The sequence below is a fragment of the Orbicella franksi genome, chromosome 11 (assembly GCF_964199315.1).
Source record: "Orbicella franksi chromosome 11, jaOrbFran1.1, whole genome shotgun sequence".
Lineage (NCBI taxonomy): Eukaryota > Metazoa > Cnidaria > Anthozoa > Scleractinia > Merulinidae > Orbicella > Orbicella franksi.
Window position 1 is genome coordinate 2,379,761 of NC_138155.1, and position 22,664 is coordinate 2,402,424.

A 22,664-nucleotide genomic window follows, 5' to 3' on the forward strand; every position below is an offset into this window, starting at 1 on the left:
AGATTCCAATGACTATGAATCTGAACTAGGAGCGCTTGCAAGAGGACTTTGGTTGATGTTGCTCTGCACGGCGGGCAATGAGTTAGAGAGATTCCGAGTTACGCACATTTCTTATGGAGAAGCAGATAGTTGGGTAGAGCCACCTCTGTTACTGGTAAGACTAGCACGCGATCCTAGTTGATGATCTGCATTTAACAGGGTGTGGCGGGGAAGCCAACATCGTTTTTTTAGACAACGTTTCACACTCGGACAACTCCTGACTTGGTGGTTTGTTTTCAAGCAATTGAAACAAAGTCCATGGTCCCATGCAATTTTTCTCCTTTCTTGCGAGTGCTTAGACTTAAAGACAGGACAAAAGGCAAAGGGTGTTTGCGCTTGCAAATGACATACTTCTTTTCACTTCATGGTGCTTTCTTCTCCTGCTCCTTGTTCGGTGATTGGCATTAGTCTTGATTTGAATCTGACAAGTCAAGGCTGTTGCTCGGAGCATCAGGAGAGGTTTCTGTTATCGTAGTAAGGGGATTTAACCTGAGTCTTAGCTTGACTTGGGAAGCGTCTGTTTCTTGTTCCGTTCTTCACATATGAAATCTTCAAGGGGATTAAACAGTGTTTCTACTCGCTTACGTAGTCACTTCTCAAACTCTACTATTTTAGATCTATTACTGCGTCCATCTATGTGTTCATACCATCTTACTCTGAGGTTCACCGGTAGTTTCATAGTTGCCCTACTGAGATACGTTGGGGTTTGAAGAATAGCAGACTCACCCATCTTTACACACCATGTCGTACAGGCCTTCACTTGGTAATAGTAGTCACGAAGTGCTCGCCTATCATTCGAGGTTACATAGGAACTATTGAGCATATCATTCAGATAAGCTGTGACCACACTGTTAGGTTTCCCAAACTGACGTTTCAATGTCTCAAGGGCGGTTGGGTAACTATGACCTGTGACACCAGACTCTCCACTGCTTTCTTTGCTGCCCCGTCAAGATTTTGTAACTGATAAGCAATTCGATCTGAGTCGGTTAGAGTTGTCTTGTTGTGAATCTGATCACGAAATCTCTCAGATGAATTCGGGCCACTTAATAGGTTTTCCTGTGAATTTGAAAATTTCAAGTGGTGGTATTCGCTGCTGTTCTTGAGCTCGTAGAAGAGTTACACTTGAATCCGTTTGTAAGCTGCTAAAGGTGAAGTGGAACGCAGTTTCTTGACCTTCTCTCAGTTTACCAATAAATGTATTTACAGGTTCTTCTACTTGTAGAGAGTGATTGTTATTTCTACAAGGTCCACCGAAGTAGGGGGTTGATGTTGTGTTACATAAGGTGGCTGAGAGTGGTTAAATGGACTTGTGGGGAGTTCGGCCTAAATTGTCGGGGGAATCGAACTACCCATAGATGTTGACGCCAGAGTAACATTGTTATCCCCACTACGGAACTAACTGTTGGAGAGATTTCTCCACCAGGCCCAAGGCAAGATGACCATGTGACAGAAGTTGCTGGAGGAGCAGCGGTGTCACCATTATCACAATGAAATGCCATGGCTTTTGGTTGGGACACAGACATATAACCAGGGGAAGACAAGTCTTTGTACAATGGAGGCTTTGCAGCTAGACTAATAGAATTAGCTGAAATTTGAAAGGAATATTTACTTTGAGGACTGTAATACCCTTGTTGAGGTGACCGTACTGCAGCATAGAATGTCAGCATATCTGATTCATTTACTTTGGTGGCTGAGCAGAGCCCGATGTAAGTCATTGCTGTGAACTTCATGGAACTCTAGGTTCTTTACCGACAAGGACTTAGAAATTGTAAAAAATAGAGAGTATTCATACTAGACAGCTTGCCTATCCAGAGATGTATCTGTGTAAAGATTTCCATTAAGATCTTGGAAAACCAGTTCCTCAATAATTCCAGGATTAACTTCAGTACAGGCACCATCTTTTCTTTCAAACTCAGTGATTGCTTTAGGACAGGGCACTACATAATGTTTCAAAGACGGCGAAGATTTACTGAACTTGCTGATTTTATCATTGAAGGCCTTTCCTTCGTTAGATTCTTGACCTATTATTTCATGCTCGAGCTGTGCTACTTCAGACTGATTTGGGGCGGAAATCACAATCATTTCGTTATTTCTTTTTCTTCGCAGTAGGTCGAGTTCTCGATTTCGACATTCAAGTTTCCACTCTAATTTTGAGCCATTTCCTCTATAAACTTCTGTTCACGTACTTCATTGTCTCCTTACTCGTTCGGCAAGTTGTTTTGTTTGAAGGCTTGCAATGGCCGCCTTTATTTTAGCGTCTCTTCTTCTCTTTGATGAAGACGACTTAGTAGTAGAGCGAGAAAGCGCTTTCGAATGACCAGAATCGACCTGGCTTACTCTGCTTACCGAATCTTCAGGAGTCATTTCAAGGCTGCCGTGGCGCGGTGAAATCACACATTCGTTCACCAAATGCCACGATTCTTGATTGCCCATCGTGAGCGGCTGATTTTCATCCGGTTCGAATAGACCAAAAATGATTAGACCAAGTAAAACGACTTTAATTTTAGACCTTTGACAAGCACAACATCCTTTGACATATTGACTTCGTGCTCGCTATCACGCGCGCAAGTTCTCCTGGTATAGATTTACTACAATTCTAATGGCCAGCGGACGCCGGAATCCCGTTGAAGCCCTGATTTTTTTTTTTTTTTTTTTTTTTCAGGCTTCTTTTTTCCAATTGCTCAAATTGGAAAATTAACTGCGATGATCATTCTTCTCTTTCATCTACAACCGCAGTTCATATATGAATTATTTCATATAAACTTCACATCATTTCACTCCTCACGGGAAGATATGAACTCAACTAATTGACCTCGCTCCCAATGTGTGGCTTCATAGCTCAGTTGGTAGAGCATCGCACCGGTATCGCGGAGGTCACGGGTTCGAATCCCGTTGAAGCCCTGATTTTTTTCAGGCTTCTTCTTTCCAATTGCTCAAATTGGAAAATTAACTGCGATGATCATTCTTCTCTTTCATCTACAACCGCAGTTCATATATGAATTATTTCATATAAACTTCACATCATTTCACTCCTCACGGGAAGATATGAACTCAACTAATTGACCTCGCTCCCAATGTGTGGCTTCATAGCTCAGTTGGTAGAGCATCGCACCGGTATCGCGGAGGTCACGGGTTCGAATCCCGTTGAAGCCCTGATTTTTTTCAGGCTTCTTCTTTCCAATTGCTCAAATTGGAAAATTAACTGCGATGATCATTCTTCTCTTTCATCTACAACCGCAGTTCATATATGAATTATTTCATATAAACTTCACATCATTTCACTCCTCACGGGAAGATATGAACTCAACTAATTGACCTCGCTCCCAATGTGTGGCTTCATAGCTCAGTTGGTAGAGCATCGCACCGGTATCGCGGAGGTCACGGGTTCGAATCCCGTTGAAGCCCTGATTTTTTTCAGGCTTCTTCTTTCCAATTGCTCAAATTGGAAAATTAACTGCGATGATCATTCTTCTCTTTCATCTACAACCGCAGTTCATATATGAATTATTTCATATAAACTTCACATCATTTCACTCCTCACGGGAAGATATGAACTCAACTAATTGACCTCGCTCCCAATGTGTGGCTTCATAGCTCAGTTGGTAGAGCATCGCACCGGTATCGCGGAGGTCACGGGTTCGAATCCCGTTGAAGCCCTGATTTTTTTCAGGCTTCTTCTTTCCAATTGCTCAAATTGGAAAATTAACTGCGATGATCATTCTTCTCTTTCATCTACAACCGCAGTTCATATATGAATTATTTCATATAAACTTCACATCATTTCACTCCTCACGGGAAGATATGAACTCAACTAATTGACCTCGCTCCCAATGTGTGGCTTCATAGCTCAGTTGGTAGAGCATCGCACCGGTATCGCGGAGGTCACGGGTTCGAATCCCGTTGAAGCCCTGATTTTTTTCAGGCTTCTTCTTTCCAATTGCTCAAATTGGAAAATTAACTGCGATGATCATTCTTCTCTTTCAGTAATGTTCAGTATCGGGAAGATTGTATGCGATAGGAAGGCATACTTTTATCCGCTAACTAAACTGAGTTGTTTGCTATTCAGAAATTGGGTAGGGATCGCGTTGAGATTAGTAATTTGACCAAGAATGAGCAGAGATCAAGTTATAGACCTTGAAACGCGGTTATATGGTTTGGGGGGACGCTAACTCAACATTAGAGACGTTTGTATGGATTTTGAAGCATGTTTCAAGGTCCATAACTTGGTCTCTGTTTACCCTAGAAGTATCAAACTTGGCCAAATGACTACTCTCAGCGTGACCTTTCATGTGGTTGTGTCAGTTTATCGATTGGTTAAAATATGAAACTCGCCCCAGCTCCCTGCGCAGTTTCGGAATGACCTATAGAAATACTCGGCCTGAATAATGCCATCATCTGGTACCAGTTGTTCTAAGGCAAGGATAGAAAACGCCATCCATCGTATAATTCACTATATAGTGGATGATGTAGCTTGTTCTTACATTAAACGATTTATCCATGCAGTGAATAGCGTTATCCACCTTAGAAAATCTCGTTCTAGATGAATTGATTTTGTAGAATAGCTTCAGCCATTGTTTTAACGATCAGCCCCGAGTTTTAGCTAATGACAAAGCATTATTTTACCAACAAAGTAGCTTAACCCTGTGCTGAACGTAAAAAAAGCAAAATAAATATAAATATAATATAAAAACATAAACATAAGAAAGTAGACATAATGATGTAATAATGTGTTGCTTACTGAATTTGCTGACGACCTTTTTCCAGAATGATTTAAGCTTCTTCAGAGGTATTCTCACAAGTTTCGGCAGAGATGGAAGTTTAAAAGTCAACTTTGGAGTGAACAGAACTTCTGCTGCCATCTCAGCCTCTGTTTTAACGGAGCCTTTATCTAAATGACGAGCAACCTTGAACTGCAAAACAGGTTACTTACATTTTACAAAGTGATAAAATGATAACAAAAATGGAATAATTGAAATAAGTTTAATGGACTTACAGATGAACGCTTTGCAAATGTTTACTATTAAAGGCACGAATAATTGCGCATTTGATTACAATATTTCGGTAAGACTAGAATACGTAACTTAATTGGACCTGACACGGTGAAATAACCGAAGAAATCAAATTCATCTCATCTAGGAGGAAACAAAGGTGGTGAGGGTTAGATAACTTTGCCTCATTCCCATCAATTTTTCCTAACCGGTCATACTTGGGTGAAGTTTAATTTGTTGATGACCTGTGCCTCTTGCCAAACTTTCTCCACTTTTTCCGGTTTTCCGTCCTCCTCCTCCGTCCTCCTCCTCCTCCAGTGCAATCTGAGATTTGAAGATGATTAGCAAGCCAGGATACCAAGTGTTACAAAAGAAGTGGGATTGATTAGCAGTACTTACAACAGGGCTGATGATGTTACGTCTACCCCTTACTGTGGCGGATCCGCTCATATCTAACCAAGCTGAAGTCCTCAGCGACAATGGAACATACGCCTTTGCCTAGGTAACAGTACCAACATTGAAATTGAGTGCAAATCAGTAGAGTCGAACACCTACTTGAAGATTTTAAATGAAAGAACCCAAGCAAATCTGAAATCCCATTTTTTTTTTTTTTAAATTGACTTTGATTTCTCAATGTCCAGTTTACGACATCTCCTTATAGAAACAACTGGAAGTATTTCTACACCTCACTGGGTGGGATGCTAGTCTATCACAGGGTTACCCCATGCATTTAATTTGTGACTGCCCATTAAAATCCCTCAAAGGAGAAGAGCAGAGTTAAGAAAAAGGTTGTCTTTGCCAAGAACATCTCCCATTGGCCCAGGCTGAATTTCGAACCAGGACCGCTCGATCCGAAATCCAACATGTCAACTATTAATTTACCACGCCTTGCACAAATGTAAGCAAAAACAACAGAACACAAACAAACAACAGCGGTTAAAACAGAAAGAGAACAGAAACAGAAACAACAAAAAAGAAAAAGAAACAGAAACAGAAACAAGATCTTACCATAACTTGTATTTCTGCGCTGGCGCTTGTCTCCAGAAACAAAGCACATGGCATGATAAAAATCCAGATGGGGATATAAAAGCCTAATATCTCAACGGGGGGATGAATGGGCCATGATCCCTTAATATTTCCGCTGCAAAAAGAAAACCGGGAGGAAAAACCCCAAACATTGAAAAAAAATTTACAGTAACCACATCTACAATTTCATCGATAATTGTGTGGGAAAGGACCCCGGCGAGATTGACAAAGACAGTTAACTTGACGGCAATTTGGCCAGAAACGACGAAGCCGACGCCAGATCTAGAAACATCAACGGCATCGACAACGCACTATATCATCCTTCGAATTAATAAATGAAAGGAAGACTTTATTTGAGAGTCCAAAGGTATTAAGTTTTAAAAAAACTAATTGGGGACACTATTTACACGTTAAAACATATCTTAGATACATAAAATTAAAATTATTTACAATTTAATTCGGGAAAACCTTGCTAAATAAACAAAGATATAAATGAAATATGTGAACCTAGTTTGATATAAGAATTTTAAAGATATCAAATATATATGCGTGAATTTCTGAACACCATGTCAAATTTGGGGCAAAACGTTTTTGCCTGCCTGCCGGGATAACCTACAGGGAGGCCTTTGCTGCGCTTGAAAACCCAGGGGGATTTCCGTTGGAGCAGACAGCCCAGGTGCCCAGCTACCAGCTGATAATAAGCGGGCCTCCCAAGGTCTAACGCCAGGGGGTGGGATGGGTCACAGAGAAAGGCATTTTTGTAAGTTGAACTGGTCATTTTCTTTACAGGACAAGCCTTGGCCTCCTACGTCCTTCAGCCTTAGCGGTTGGCAGCCAGCCAGCCAGTCACAAGCAAGGTGGGTGAGTAGGCTGTGCAGTGACAGACTACCTGTGATTGATTGAGTGAAAAAGCCTGTGTATTTTCTTGGAAAGGTGTCAGGGTAATTGTGTTAAAATTAGCACGGTTTTCATAAATCCAGCCATATCTTGGGGCAGAATGATTAGGGGTGACTCTAGTTTAGCTCTTGTTGCCCTAACTGGTTGTGGGTAACACTCCAAGGATGCAGGTGCGTGCTGGAAGATTTTCCAGGCATTCTTTGCCAATGTATGTCTAAATTTATGAAAACAGCGTCAAATTTGGGCCAAACTTTTGCGACGCTTGAAAACGCGGGGGGCTCTCGTCGTAAAGGGCTAGGTAAGAGAGGCCAGGTGCCTGGCTACAAGATTCCAAGCTGGAACGCCGGGGTCTAACCCCAGGGGGCGAGCTGGGCTACAAAGACAGACATTATGTCAGTTGAACTGGTCATTTTCTTTGCACGACAAACCTTGGCCATCCACGCCCCTGCAGCCTTGGGGGCTGGCAGCCAACCAGCCAGACACAAGCAAGGTCTGTGATTGACTGATTGAAAAAGCCTGTGTATTTTCTTAGAAAAGTTCTAGGTTTTCACGTTTTCACGTTTTCACGCATGTCAGGTTATCACGCTTTTCATAAATCCAGACATATATATATATATATATATATATATATATATATATATATATATATATATAATGTAAAATTTATAAGTGACATTTTAGCCATGTACCTGACTTCAACTCCAATCTGCATATCCACGTTGTAGATGACTTCACCTTTCATCTCCAAACCAAACAACCAGTCTTTGATGATTTGTTCACCATCCTTATCCTTTTCAGTAAACACTCCCATGGATATTATAACTTCCGTGTCAATTTTGAACGTCTGTATGACAGTTATGTAACCCTTGCCACCAAGAAGCTACAAATAAAAACAAAAGCAACCAATCAATCTGGTTCGGTCTGTACGAATCATGAAGGCAAGCCAGCCATTTGGCAATCCGGTCGTTCAGTTGGGCAATCGGCAAGTTTCAGGTTAGCTAAATATTGCTAGATCGGAGGTACAGTCTATCAATCAATCAATCAAGCAAGCAGTTACTCAGTCAGTCACTCAGACCGTCGTCAGTCAGTCAGTTGGTCATTCGGTCAGTCAGTAAGTCAGTCAGTCAGACAAGCAGACAGGAAGTCAATCAGTACGGTGCTGATGGTTAAGTCTCTCAGCTCAGTCAGGGAATCTTTCGACCCACTGACTATTCCGTGGACATTGTCCAATTCATATTTTTTGGACATTTCGGCGTTAACGTTTTACTGACTCACCGATAACTTCTTTTCCACACGATGACTCTTCTTTAATCTAAATGTGCCCTTGTCGATATCCCTCTTGTGCCTTCTGTGTTCCTTGTGCAGTTGATCTAGACTTAAGACGGTAACAGCTGTACCATTTAAAACAGATTGAACTGGGAGAACCTCAATCAGTATAAAATCCCCAGTCACGTGAGATTCCACCACCTACAAGCAATAGGAAATGGTTAAGATACGTGCCAAAAATTCACTCCAATCTCTAATCTCAAACATGTCAAACTCTACAAAACATCAGCAGTGAAACATTTTCATACAGTAATAGTTCATACCTTCGGTTAACGTTCCTGGGTTAGCGTTAACCAGCTTCCGAACAACCCGACCTGATTACAAGTTTACCTAGTTGAGCCCGCGATCTAATCGAAAAACAGCACTTGGTCAGCGGACAACTTCAAGAGCTCGAAACTTGAGCCAGCGATATGGTCTCACGATACAGGTCGCAGGATACCTTGTCTTGACAAGTGCCAATTGACCATAGCATGGATGTCCAATATCAAAGAAGTACGCAATACCCAAGGCAGTATGGCCGCCATGTTGCGCGACTCCGTCGGCGCCGTCGTCATTGTGCGCACCCTCCCATGAGCGATACCGCTAACCATAAAAACCACACGAAAATCAATTCATGGGTTTCCTTTCTTTCCTATATGAGTATGGTGACTATATTGCGGGCTCAAGTTCAGAACTCATCGAGGTCACGTGTATTTTTTTAACTTGACCGCTGCTCAAGTACTGGCTTTTTCGATTGGATCGCAGGCCCAAGCCAGGTTAACTTACTGTTATTAGTGCTCGGTTGTTCGGTTAACGATGACCCAGCATTAAAAGTTAACCAAAGGTTAATTTTCTTTGGTACAAAAATGTTTTCTCACTGCTGATGTTTTGTGTAGTTTGAAATTATTCAAACTCAAAACAAGTGGCAAAACAATATTAACTCACCGCAGAGTTACAAAGCTCAAATCAATATTATCGATTCTCCTGGGTTAGCTTAATCGGGCTTTGAACGACCCGACTGTGAGCTCCGCTTTTAGGCTTGGCTAAATAAAGTTTTTATCTTAAGACCAAGAAGCATACTCTAGATGGAAAATTAAAGGCACCCTTTAAACCATCTTAATTTTGTCAATCTGCTTACGCCATTTGTAAAGTTTTATCATTAGTTCTGACTATGTTTGTAAATCATTGTGCCTTTTGTGTTAGCTGTGACTTGGTATATGAGATAGTTTAAGTTTCGGTTATCGCATTAAGATGTTTACTTTTTATTTCTTCTAAATTCAGGTAGAAAAAGGTTCCCAACCTTTGCGATAAAGGGATTACTGCTCCTTCCTATGATGGAATCGTTAACTGATATCTGTTGTTTTTCACTGTCAGGTTCAGTTATTATTAATCTATAACTGTTATCACCACCGGTACAGACCACGTCGTTGTCAGATTTCGAATTTTGTAGACGAGGTTTAAACCTAAAAGAAACAAGAAAAAACACTTTACTGTAAATATGGGTTATTGAACAAGTGTGAGGCCAAGATGGATGTTGTTTGTCTTAACATAGTTCATTATATGGCTACGCTGAGCGGGCAAGATGAATCAGATTCTGCGCTGTGATTAGCTATCCAAGAGCGCAAGATGCCGCACGGGATTACGCGCTGTGTCCCTCAAGGAAAATTTGTTCTTTATCCCATATAATAAATCCTTCATTGACCAAGCTTGTTCGGTTAAGATGGCTAGATGTTGGCAAAGTTATTTTTTTCCCAATAGAAACGCCATTCATTACTTCCAAACTTGATGTATTCTAACTTTCATTACTTGGGCGGCCCCTAGCTTGATCAAAAAGTTAGTTTCGACAGTTCTGTAACACATTGAGACAATATCCCATAGATTTATTGCCTACTATCAACTTAACTTTCAGAAGTAAGTGACCCCTATTCACCGACCCGTTGTGCTCTTACTTGTGTATCCAGGTAGAGTTCTCTGTGCACCTCTCAAGTTCTGTTTCCATGAGCAGCATATCTGAAATTTGATTGACTCTAACCACCTTCTCTATAAATCCATGACTCTGGGCAGATACCACTACATCCCCTGGTCTAACACTTTTGGCGTGATCTTTGTGTATCACCAGAAACTGAGAGGTCACTAAATCATCGTCCACTTTGTAAATGTGTCCTACGCACTTGAAAACTGATGTGTCTAAAAGTCAAATTCAAGATAAATTGATTGACAGATCGATGAAATACAGAATCAGTTTCCACTTAATTCTATCCGACTTTCTCGGACAATTCCATAGAAACGTTAATTTATTTGCAAGCCTCTTAAACGCAATGAGGATACAGATCCAAGGCAGCCTCAATTAGGTAACCGGCAAACAATCGCAGATTGCGTGGCTTTTAAATCAGATGTAGTTAGAAATAATTAAGCGATACTTTCGATCAGTGAACTACCAAATGGGAGAAAATCCTGGCTCAGTGAACGTTCTGTAATTGCTTTACTTTAAAGTGAAAATTAGAAAAAGAATCCCACTGTGAGCCCAATAAATAGATTCCCTACGAATAGAACGATAAAATATATCCACACTTGTTAAAGAAAATTTGTTGTATTGAATACATTTAAGACTCACTTGCAGGTAGCACATGAAGACCAGTGTTGTTCAGTTGAATTTGTCCATCAATTAGACCATACAAATCATCTAAGTTTGGTTCTTCATCCAGCGTTGAGTCGTCGACTAGGCGAATAGGAGAAACTTTCTGAGTAAAATCGGCGTGTTGAATGACGTCCTCAATCTTGGAGGGTGTTCCAATTATTATTGTGTATGGCCCTGTAGATTGTGAAAAAAGAAACATTATTCTTTGTCTCAAAAGAACCCAAGGCTCCAGAAGAGAAACAAAGGGTTCCATAAATTGCTTCAAGGAACAAAAGTCAAAATTTGTGTCAAGACTCCAAGGCTGATAAAACCCTTGGGCTCTGACTCTATCTCATGGGCTCCGCGATTTCAAAGAGCCTCTTCCCTTAAAATATTGAAGCCATTAACCTTAGAGTGATGGGTGCTACGGTCTGCTAATAATTCAGAATAACAGCTAATAACGGATTCTCCTAATATGCACGTGTAAATCTTACCAGTGTTTGTGGTGTCATTAACTATGTGCATCACACCGCCCGCTTGCGCGCTAGATAACACGTCACCAACTTTGATTCCCAGATCTCTAGGAGCAACAAACACCGACGTCGCATCGTCTTGACCAGGAAGGAGGACGGGACAGCTGTAGATGATGGCGATGTTGGGATCGATGACTTTTACGTTACTCTTTAAAAGGGTGTTGTTTATTCGATTTGGATTTGTGTAATCCACTTGTACGAGGCCATGAGGACAACGAGTTTCATTCCATGCTCTGCATCTGCCCTTTTCCTATAAAGATATCAATAGACCTTCTTTATCGAAGATAATTAGCTTATTTGTGAAAAATTCAGTCTGGCAAGACTAAAGCTTCAGTCAAATGTTTAAGTGACTGGGAATATTGTGGCTGCCTTTGTAGGGATTCTAATCCTAACTTTATTTACGAATGGCTGGTAGCTTTCCATCTACAGGAATTTAGAGTTAGGTATACCTGTGCGGAGGTGTAACTAACTCTAGAATCATGTGCGGACCCCCCGTAGGATCACAACCTTAGCTTGTCGTGGTCGGGGGGCTTGTGGGTCTCCTGGTAGGGCCACCTAAGCCGAACAGGTCAAAGGATAGAGGCCTGGCAAAAAGTGATCCAATGGGCCTCGAGACTTGGGGGTTGGGCACAGGGTTAATAACCCAGTGCCATAAAAGGGTTTTTCTTACGGAAACAGCAGCAAAGGAAACTGTAACTACTGGGTGTGCGAGCCTCCAGGAACATCGGTAGATACTCGTATGAATGTCAGTAGTGGAAGCCGAAACGAAGGCACTGGCACGATAATGGAAGTTCTGAACGCCAAATGCGAGACCAAGATAGCATTCTGGAACCTGAGAACAATGTATGACACTGGGAAACTGGCGCAAGTTACATCAGAGATGAGACGTTACAGCTTACACAGTACTGTACTCGGGAAGGGAACCGTGAACCGTGAAGAGAAAGGCGAGAGCAGACAAACGAGAGCGTCGAAAAACTGGGGATAAATTAAAGCAAGAGAAATAAGATAGGACCCTTTCTCAATATTAGAAGATCTTGACTTTGGCGACGATCTGGCTTTTGTCTCCCACAGCCACCAACACATGCAGGTCTGAAGATCAGCCAGAAGGAGACTGAGCTGATGATTTTAAACATCACAAATCCTCCACCAATCCGAGTGAACGGAGAGGATCTCCCAACAAACGAGGAGCTTACATACCGAGGCAGCATAGTCAGGCATGGTGGGGGAGCAGGCAATCACATCAGCAACGTCTAAACAAGGCCAGGAATGCATTCAGAATGCTCAACAATATACGGAAGTCTTAACAGTACAGCATCAAGACCAAACTAAGGCTGTACCAGAGCTGTGTGGTCTCCACCCTTCTGTACGGCTCAAAATGTAGGAGAATGAAAGTAAGAGACATAACCACACTATCAGTCTTCCACACAAAGCACTTGAGAAGAATTTCAAAGAGTATTCTGTTCAAACACCATCTCAAACAAAGAGTTGCTTGCTCAGTGTCATCAAGAGCGCATGGAGATCATCCTCATGAGAAAGCAATGGAGATGGATCGGGCACGTGCTCAGACGAGAACCCGACAACGTACATCACACGTGTAGCCCTCCATTGGACACCAGAAGGAAAGAAAAAAAGACGAAGACCCAAAAACACCTGGCGAAGAATTGTGGAGGGAGAGTTGAAGATCCTTAAGCACAACTGGGGTACCATGCGGAAGCTAGCCCATAGCAGACAGGGGTGGAGGGCCTCTGCTGCTGCCCTACATGCCAGCAGGCATAAGGGCAGTAAGCAAGTAAGTAAGTAAGTACACCTGTGCGGAGGAAGGAACTGTGCAAGTTAGAGAAGTGTCTTGCCCAAAATTACGATGCAAGGGTAATGGTCACACTTCTAGATTGTTAGTCCTTAACCAGTTTATTGGCTGGTCAGGTTACTCATTTTGTAACGATATTGTAATCGTAATTAATGGTGTCAGAAACTCACAACATAATTATAGCACTTCTCTAGATCTTCACACTTCTGGCATGACTCTGAGGTAGTTGTCTCTTGACTTGTGTTACATTGTCTGTTGGTGCAGTCGACCCTCTGTAAAACAACAACAACAGTGTTCATCGAGGTGGCCACTGAAATCATCAATGTCGACGAATATTTTTCTTCTCATTAAATACCCAATTTTTATGTGAAAACAGATGCAGCTCAGAACTGGAGATATTAATGATAACTCTTTCGAATCAGAATCAGTGACAGCTATTAATAGACACATGTATTTACCTGTATATTGTTGGAACAATGGTGAACGCTGCCAATAGTGTAACAAGTATAGTAAAACCAGTCTGGACACTGCTTGGCATAAGGCCCAACAGAGGTACCCGGTATACATTGTTGTGAGCTGTCGCACCAGCCGCATCCTGGATCTTGGGAACAGGTCGAACAACGGTGAAACTTGGTACAATAGGAGTAGGTACACCCTCGACCCTGAGATAGAACGAAGTGGTTTATTTAGCAGGGACAAAAGAAAAAGTATTTAAACACCTAACGCTCGGTTTGATCCCTCGGCCCCTTTCCGTGTTATTCTGCAACGACTTCAACCATGAATTTTAACCAATCACAGCACGATTCTAGCAATGCGACTGTTAGCCGTTAGACAGTTTTGATTGGTTTCTAAATTGATTTAAATGTCGTTGACTTCAACAGCACTCGCAACAAAAAAGTAACGAGATTTAGGTTTATTTGAAACCAGCGCGTAGGAGACATCTCTTAAATTTCGAGCGACAAAATCATAATTTGAAACAAGTAATTTTCGGCTCAACTGAAAATTCCGGTCTAATTACAAAAACACCTCGGAACTCAGCAGAAAATAACTCTGACCCTAGGCCTGTGAAAGTGGCGACGAAAAGATGTTTAAATGAAGCAGCCTGCGCGACTCAGCGGATAGTCTTCCGACTGTTATAATGATGCCAACATACTGTGTACTTTGAGGCCAATCAAAATTATGTATTCCATTGGCTAACATTTACGTCGCTACAACATGATTGGTCTGATCCCAAACGAACTAACGTCTAAAAGTTTCGGGATGGAAGGCACGAACCAAGATGTGCACAATTAAGGTAATTTTCGTGCCAAGATAGAGCAAAAACCAGGAACTGGGAATCATTACTTCAATTCTAATGTTTACACCTCAACTTATCTTACAAGATCGAGCGAAATGTATTTACTAATCTTTGATTTTAAACCTACAAGAAATCCTGGTAAGCACTTGCACAGGTTTGGTCCAGCACATTGCCCATTGCCAGAGCAGTTGTGCATGTCATTGCAGTGAAACTGAGAACAGTCGCGTCCAGTCCACCCTCGGTAGCAGAAGCATGTGGCACCAACACAGTCGCCGTTGTGAAAACAGCCGTTTGGACAGCGGATAACTAAAAGAGAGGGAATTTAAGAGCTACAATAGTAGAACTAAAACGCACTAACGGTAAAATCGGTTTGTAACGAGTCATGAAGTTCACTCAGTGTTCTTCTGTGATGCTCAAACTTCCGTCAGAAGTACAAAAAAATTGGACTTCTGGTGATCGGGTCGATCTTATTTGACTTACCAGCTGTTCTTGTGCAGACAAAAGGGTAAAGACTATTACAGGGGACTTCTTTTTGAACTCTGTTGTGTGTCATAACTGTACACTGCCGACTAGCTCGTTCGCCACCTCTCTTCTCTTCCTGTTGAAACAAAAAGTGAATAAAAACTGCGTAAAATGGTGTCCTTTTGGGCAATCAACACCTTCATCGTTCACTTTGGTGCTCTTAGGTGCCTTCCAAAAACATTTTTTGTGACATTTGGTCATCTTGCAATAAAGTCTGTCTAGAGAGTATGCCACTCTCTGGTTTTAATGTAACTACATACCAAGTCATCTTCCTTTGTCACCCATATAGGCGCAGGTGGTTTTCCATCTGGTCTTGATGCCTGTATGGCCATATCGATAAATTCCATATCATCTGGTGTAGAAGGCGATGCCACATGTCCTCCGTAGTACTTTAAATACAAGTGAAATACAAAAGTCAAAGGATGCAGGGCGAGAAATAATTATAGTATGAACTTGAGGCAAGAAAAACATCAACATGTTTTAGTTTGGTCCTAAGTACAAGCGTGAATATACCACAGCTGAGACAAAACTTATCATCAGTGGCGAGGTTTGCCATTTCTAACATTAATTTTTTACTCTAGTGTTTTTGTTTCAATATTTTTGTACTAAGGCGAAAGCGTCATTTTGAGATTTTCTTAGATTTTTACATAAGTACACCAAATTGGTTTTCACTACCATGAGAAATCCCATTGCTCAGGAATTCTCTGAAGCAACCAATGGCTCAGTGAATTGCATACCTGGCAATAATCCTTGGCTTCATTTAGAGTCCTACTTCCACTTCTTAACACAAAGCACGTTGATTTTATGCTCAGCCAGTCAGCGGGACAGCCAACTACAAAATAATGGAACAAGAGCGGTCAGTTATAATTCATGGCAATTAAGGATCATTTGACTGTGAATTCACAAGTTTTCTTGGTTAAACGTCACTTTTTTAGATTTTCTTTTCCATTTTGTACTCACTGGATAAGATGTTTCTCGGCGCTAGCTTTTTGAAAGGTTTGTACTCAACAGCGGCCAGTCTGTAGTCATCCTCTTTCTCGTATATTCGCGAACCAACCGAAGACTCTATTCCAACGCCCCACCAATTCTGTGCAGCATCAATCGGATCGGTAACCGCTTGTGTCGTTGAACTAAGCTCGTAATGGTTGGACGGATTCTTCAAGTTGTTGCTGTGGTATTTCATTGGTCCGTTGGACAGGATCGTTGCACCATGGTTTCCGCCAAGTCCTTTGTTAAGATAAAAAGTGTTCAATTCGCACTTCTGTTCTTTGGACCAAACATTGGAAAAGTCGTACTCAATGGAGTGTAATCCTGAGTTGTTGAAGAAAAAGTTGTTCACGATTTCACTCTGCGTTTCAGAAAGCTTAATGGTGCTACCATGACCTTTGTTACTTCCAAACGCGTTGTCCACAATGTAAACAAAGCCGTTATTGGGTTTCATTTCTTTCCTTTCTTCTATGAGTATTGTACCGTTTGCATTACTGATTAACGTATTGCCGTATATTAAGCTTCTTGGTAAGCTTGTTCCGTCGCTTCGTCCCAACTGTGCTTGAACTCCACCCAAACGGTTTTCAGAGATGAAGTTGTTGGCAAGTGTAAACTTATTGTCCTGGATGTCCAAGAAAATAGCGCTCTTTTGATGCACGTTTAATGAAGATGTAGGTGTATCAGTGATTTTACAACGCTCTGTGGTGAAGTGAGGTCGCTTATCGCTTCCATCGGACACGGACGTGTAGCTAATTGCTTGATGGCTGTTGTTACTGAGTACACTGTTGAAAATGCGGTGTTCTGCAAAAAAATGGTTAGCTCTCAAGACACGAAATTATTCTTAAGGACAAACTGTAACCTTGAAACAACAAACAGGCGAACGAAGAAAGAAAAAGACAGTAAAGAAATCGTTACGAAAGAAACTAGCTTGAATTCCTACTATAACTATGATGAATTCAAATTTTGGTACGACTGTTGTGTTGACTTGGAACAAGGTACGCTGTTTATCCTTAATTTGACTCTTTCGGCATTTGACTTAACTGGACACAGGAGACAGTCGAACATAACTGTCTACTGGATGGACGTACATTACATTTGAGGAAATCTACGTACATCGACTCGCTGTGCAAGCAATCTAGAGGATATGCTCGACTCTTTCAGTTCTGAGGAGGGTTTGAGTAACAAATAACCGTGATCAGAAAGGGTGCGGTAAGTTTGTGTTGTAAATGATAAGAAATTAGTAGGAGAAATTTACCTTTATGAGAGCAGCTTCGTAGTTCCAAATTGTCAATAGTCACAAAGTTTCTTGAATAATAGCCTGTCGCCTTGTAGTATTCGCCTTCAAACAACAATCTATACTCATCGACGTCGTTAGGAAGTTCAACAATCACTTTCCTCCAACTCGGTACCTCGATATTTTTTGCTTCCCAGATTATCCTCTGCTCAGTGTTGCGATACTTTCCTGTAGAATGACACATGATGAGTCATATATGTAAAAAATAGTGACTTAGGTGAGTTTTAAAATCAGTTGGACAGACAAATGAGATGCTGTGGGGAAAGAACAGGCGGGGAACCAACCGAGACTCAGATTTTGAAGATTAGAGGTTGACAGGTCACACCTTAAGGAAACCAGCTAACAACATCACCCGACAGGCACTGCGATTGAACCCTCAGGGCAAGAGGAAGGAGGGTCGCCCATGGGGCTCCTGGGGAAGGAGTGGGCAGTCTGAAATGAGGAGGATGGGCCACGACTGAACACACAAGGAAGGCTTGCCCAGGCAGAAGCCGATGAAGAACGGAAGTGGTCAATAGCCGATGCTCCAGCCGGAGCTCCGGGACAAATCATCATATAACAAAAGTTATAAATTATGGAGATAGATGTCAACACGACCCCTGAGTTTCCTTGCTATACCAGAAATCATCGTTATCTTATACAGAGGGTTCTATTCGGCTTCATCCAGTTTAAATGTTTCCTTTTATAGCTAGTCAGCTACCTCAATACCTTGTGAACGTTGAATAGACTTTCAAGACTTTCAGTGCAAAACTAAATGGCTGAACAGAAAACAAGTCATACTTGACTTACCTGTTTGTATGTAGAGTGACAGACCAGCTCTTCCTTGTCTTACCACTCGGTAGAAGAACACAACAGAGCATAACTTGGACAGTTTTGTTATTGGAGGGCTAATGATGGCTGCGCGCCCGTCAGCGTGTAAATATAGTGAGTTGTCATTGCCAATCAAAAGCCGTTTTCCTGAAGAGAAAAAAAATGTTTGCACATTGCCCAGTTTTACCACTTTCTCAGTGGAACAAGTTATTAAGCAACAAAGGGAAAGAACTTATCACGAATGACATTATAGTGATATTAACCAATTTGGCATAGTGTGGACATAGGGAATTCCCGTAGTCTTCCATTTTTACATGTACTACGCAAATAGATCTAACACAACTGAAAACCATAATTATTTACACTTCCTTCCTTCCCCCAACGAAAAAGGAAAACCACCAACTACCGAAACACATTACTATCAGTGGAAACTGAACAAATTAAATACTTGAGTCTTGTTTTCAAATTGGAATAAATGAGTAAAAACGCATACATTTAGCTGCTTCTCACATGGTAAAAACACGTACCGTTCGGAGAAAAGTAAGAATAGTCATTTGCGGCATCTGGCCTTATATGCCGAGCTATTCTCCATGTTCTCGTTACGTTGAGACCTTTGATTGTCATGTTGTCAAACGTCTGCCAACCGCAAAAGTCTAACTCGAAGGTACAAGGAGCATCTGCGAAGTAACAAAATAAAGATTAGGGCGTGTAAGCCCTAAATTCAGACGAGGTTACATTTTATCATTGTGAACTGACGTTTCTTTGCAAGTTTTAATTTTTAAGTATTATCAACACAATAACAAGCGATATATAACAGTTTTTAGCTCTGTTTCCGTAAACTTTCAACAAAATCAAAATTGGTTATTGTTTTACTGATGTATATCATATGGAGAAAAATCATAAAGAAGCGTATTCACCGCTAATATTTATGTCCTCCACTTGAATAACAACTTTAGAATTGACGTCACCATTCCACTTCAACAAAATTGTATCACGTGGGATAAATAACTCTTTATGATCAAGAGCTGTTATGTCATTGTTTGACTTTTCCACGATCAAATTGACAGTGTGGGTGGAGTCATAGACCATCAACCTCTGAGAGCCCTCAAAGTATAACAGGGTTAACTTGATTCCTTGACCCTTGGGTACGGTTAAAACTTTCTCACAATTTTCCGTTGCCACTATGTTCTCCAGCCTCGGAATGTCGAAATAAAGAAGTGTTTGATTCGTAACATTAACAAACTTTTCCGCATTGCATAGAAATGCTCGTCCATAATGGACTCGAGGGATGTTTTCAGCAGTTGGTTCTTCAAAGGAAACACCTCTTTGATTTCTTGATGATTCCGAATTCTCCACCAGAATGTTGTGCTGTGTTTGCAAAAAGGTTATTCCGGATTCTCCAGTGTTAACAAACTTGCTGTTATTTAGATGCACAACAGTTCCTGGAAAGTAAACTCGTAATCCCCCTGAAGTACAGTTTCTAATCGTGATAGATTCCAGTCTGGGTACATCGATTGCCGCTTCCACTGCTGGGACAGCCATTTGATGGCGATAACCACAGTGTGAAAACTCCACATGATCCAATATAGATTGCGCATGGGATTCGTTTGCTTCTCTGGGGGATATAAAACGGATATTTCCCCAGGGTGCACCTTGACATTTCACAACTGCAAAGGCACTGCTATAGTTGAACGCTCGCTGGTTATAGAGGCATTCGTGTAGAAATGTCTCGTTACCATAGCAATGTAATTCCATTAGCCACGTGTCGTTTAAATTCCGTCTGAAGACATCTGAGTTCTCCGTGGTAACATTTGGTGGACCATATCCAAGCTGTCTGCATACTACTGCAGTGATGCTCCTGATAGGTGTGTTGCTAGAAGCAGACATTGGTTTCCAAGAGCCTTTGTAAAGCAATTCTGCCCTCCCCTCCCATGGAAAATTCCCATCCACAAGTCTCACAGGTAAATGTGAATCATCATTTCTGCTTGCAGGTTCCCTTACTGTGAAGATGATTGGCTTTTCAAGTGTTCCGTGCGCTTTGAGCGCTCCAGCAACAAGTATACTCATTCCAGGGCTTATTTTAACCGTGACACCTTCTTCTATGGATAGCGTGGCGTTATCTAGGACGGTGAAATCTGATGTCACGGTATACGGGCTCCGAGAAAGTTTCAGTGTTAAGGACTCGAACAGTCTTCCTGAAAGGAAACTTCCATGCTGATTAGAATCGTGCTGTTCAACCACAGTTGAAGTTGGGTCATCGTTACTTAGAAGGAAAGGCGAATCATCGGCGATAGCAAAATCGTAATTGTCATCAAAATTCCTTATCCTGTCACGCACTTGACTACCGACTGCAGTTCCCCACCAGTTATGTGTCACGCTCACAATGTCACGCGGAGAAATGGCAGGAATCAAGACACAAAGCTCGCTCAGGTATTTGGAGTTATTAAATTTGTTAAAGCGGAATTCTGTTTCTTTGTGATACAAGATGCCGGAAATGATCACAGCGCATGAATCCGCTGCAGTTGACAACTGTGCTGAGTTATGAGGAATGTTTTTGGATAGAGTGTTGTTTTTGAAGGTCAACTCTTCCTTCTGAGCAGTTGGTTGGTGGTTATGTACGACTTGAAGCAAGAAAACACTACCAGCCCTGTTTTGGGTGAAAGTGTTGTTTGCAAACTTAGCTTGTTGGTCCAAGCGCAGGGCTTCTACCACACTCCTATCCCCGCAATCATTCTCGTTAAACACGTTATCTGCTATGGAAATAGGAACATATGCAGCTGTACCTTCAACAAGCACACAGCGCCCTGAATTGAACTCGAAATCGTTGTTTTCTATAATAAAACTACTTGCGTCCCTGCGAATGTCAATCACTGCCTTATCTGGACACTGATTGCTCAAGAACCTATTGCTACTGACAATCACGTTTGGTCTGTACTGCGTACCATAGCGATAGTGAGTTCCCATGGCGATGACAGAAAAGCCTCGGTTTTCACTGAAAGTGTTATTCAAGAACACCCAAGTTACTGTTTCAGTCCCAGAGAAGAGTTCAACAGTGGGTCCCTGGTTGCGAAAGAAATTGTTCGCCTCAAAGTGCATGATGACAGGTACGTTTCCATAATTGTTGCTGCAGCTAACGGCTCCCTTCTTGTTCCAAGCGAATGTACTGCCACTGACGAACAAGCTCAAATCCATTTGTCGATAACGTCCTTCGATATGGAGACCCCGGTCTTCACCGTTCGTGATGCTAGAGTTCAAAATGCGGATTTTGCTCTTGGTGTCAGAGTGCATATACATACCCTGTTGCTGTGATCCATTGATCGCACAGTTCTCAATCGTAAATTCTTTCGAACCTGAGTACATGGGATTTACTACAATTCCTTGCTTGTTTTGTTCAAGAGCTAATGAGGTGAATTTAACTACTTCGATGCCACGAGGCATAAGTTTGATTCCGAATTCCTGAGAGTTAGTGATGTCCGTGTCAGTAATACTGAGAGATTTCAGCAAGTTTCCTCCAATCAGGATACTCCCTGTTTGGCTGTTTGCAATCTTAGATCGAGATATACTGATTTCTCCACCGAAGTACGAAGTATATATTTCAATTCCTTGCTTGTTTCGTTCAAGAGCTAATGAGGCGAATTTAACTACTTCGATGCCACGTGACATAAGTTTGATTCCGAATTCCCTGGAGTTGGTAATGTCCGTTTCAGTAATACTGAGAGATCTCAACAAGTTTCCTGCAATCAGGATACTTCCTCTTTCGCTGTTGGAAATCTTAGATCGAGATATGCTGATTTCTCCTCCAAAGTAATTAAGTTGCTCACTCTCTATGAAAATTGAAATACATAACACATCAATTAAGAAGTAAACTACCCTAACTTATCCAATCGTTTATATAAGTATGCCAGAATTCTGGCATACTTTCACAAACGATTGGATCAGTTGGGGTAGTTAGGTTTTTTGTTTTTGTTTTTGTTTTATTGTTTCAAGAGTTATAAACAAATGAAGGAAGAGATGGGATATTTTTTCGAACCTCGAAGTCTAACCCGGCGTAGAAAACAAATCAGGAAAGCAATCAAAATTCGCCGACACGGTTTTTGAGACAAAGGCGTTAAGAACTCGCCGCAATGTTGGTCTCTTCCTCTAGATCACTTCCGACTGCACAGGAACTGAATGTTGCGAGCCATGTACTTTTGAAAAACGATCGCTATATTTTTAAGGCATTTATCAATTTTCTTTCGATAGCTATTATATGGTAATCTTCATTTATTAAGGTTTCAGAAAATATATAGTTCGTCAGGGTTAAGTCTTTATTAAAAGTCTCACCGTAAAACGGTGCGAACGCAAAGCGGTCTTTCGGGGTGGGTGCTACCTTAAACTTGCGGTAGTGTTTGCCTGGCACATGTAAGTGCAGGCAAAAAGGGAAATATTAATTTGAGAACATCGCAACGAAAGAAGAGTTCCCATCAATTTATCTCGCTATCAGTGACAACAGCAAAACTTGATTAGGGCAGCCACGGGACAGACGATTCCAACAACGGGATT

General features: G+C 41.5%; 2 protein-coding genes across 2 annotated transcripts in view; both read right to left on the reverse strand.

Annotated features, from left to right (window-relative positions):
- LOC145502871 (uncharacterized) overlaps positions 1–22,664 on the reverse strand; it is a 76,036-nt gene that overhangs the window by 34,294 nt on the left and 19,078 nt on the right. The gene's annotated exons all lie outside the window — the stretch shown is intronic.
- Positions 1–22,664, reverse strand: part of LOC145503278 (uncharacterized) — a 52,530-nt gene that overhangs the window by 18,592 nt on the left and 11,274 nt on the right. The window contains 22 exon segments of the mRNA XM_081482773.1: positions 695–977; positions 1,832–1,976; positions 4,778–4,927; positions 5,246–5,525; positions 6,036–6,168; positions 7,640–7,830; positions 8,226–8,417; positions 9,556–9,718; positions 10,205–10,442; positions 10,870–11,067; positions 11,367–11,655; positions 13,383–13,484; positions 13,671–13,874; positions 14,637–14,815; positions 14,990–15,107; positions 15,292–15,420; positions 15,769–15,863; positions 15,992–16,819; positions 17,274–17,480; positions 18,102–18,269; positions 18,650–18,799; positions 19,040–21,745. Coding sequence (XP_081338899.1) covers positions 695–977; positions 1,832–1,976; positions 4,778–4,927; positions 5,246–5,525; positions 6,036–6,168; positions 7,640–7,830; positions 8,226–8,417; positions 9,556–9,718; positions 10,205–10,442; positions 10,870–11,067; positions 11,367–11,655; positions 13,383–13,484; positions 13,671–13,874; positions 14,637–14,815; positions 14,990–15,107; positions 15,292–15,420; positions 15,769–15,863; positions 15,992–16,819; positions 17,274–17,480; positions 18,102–18,269; positions 18,650–18,799; positions 19,040–21,745 — 7,148 coding nt within the window.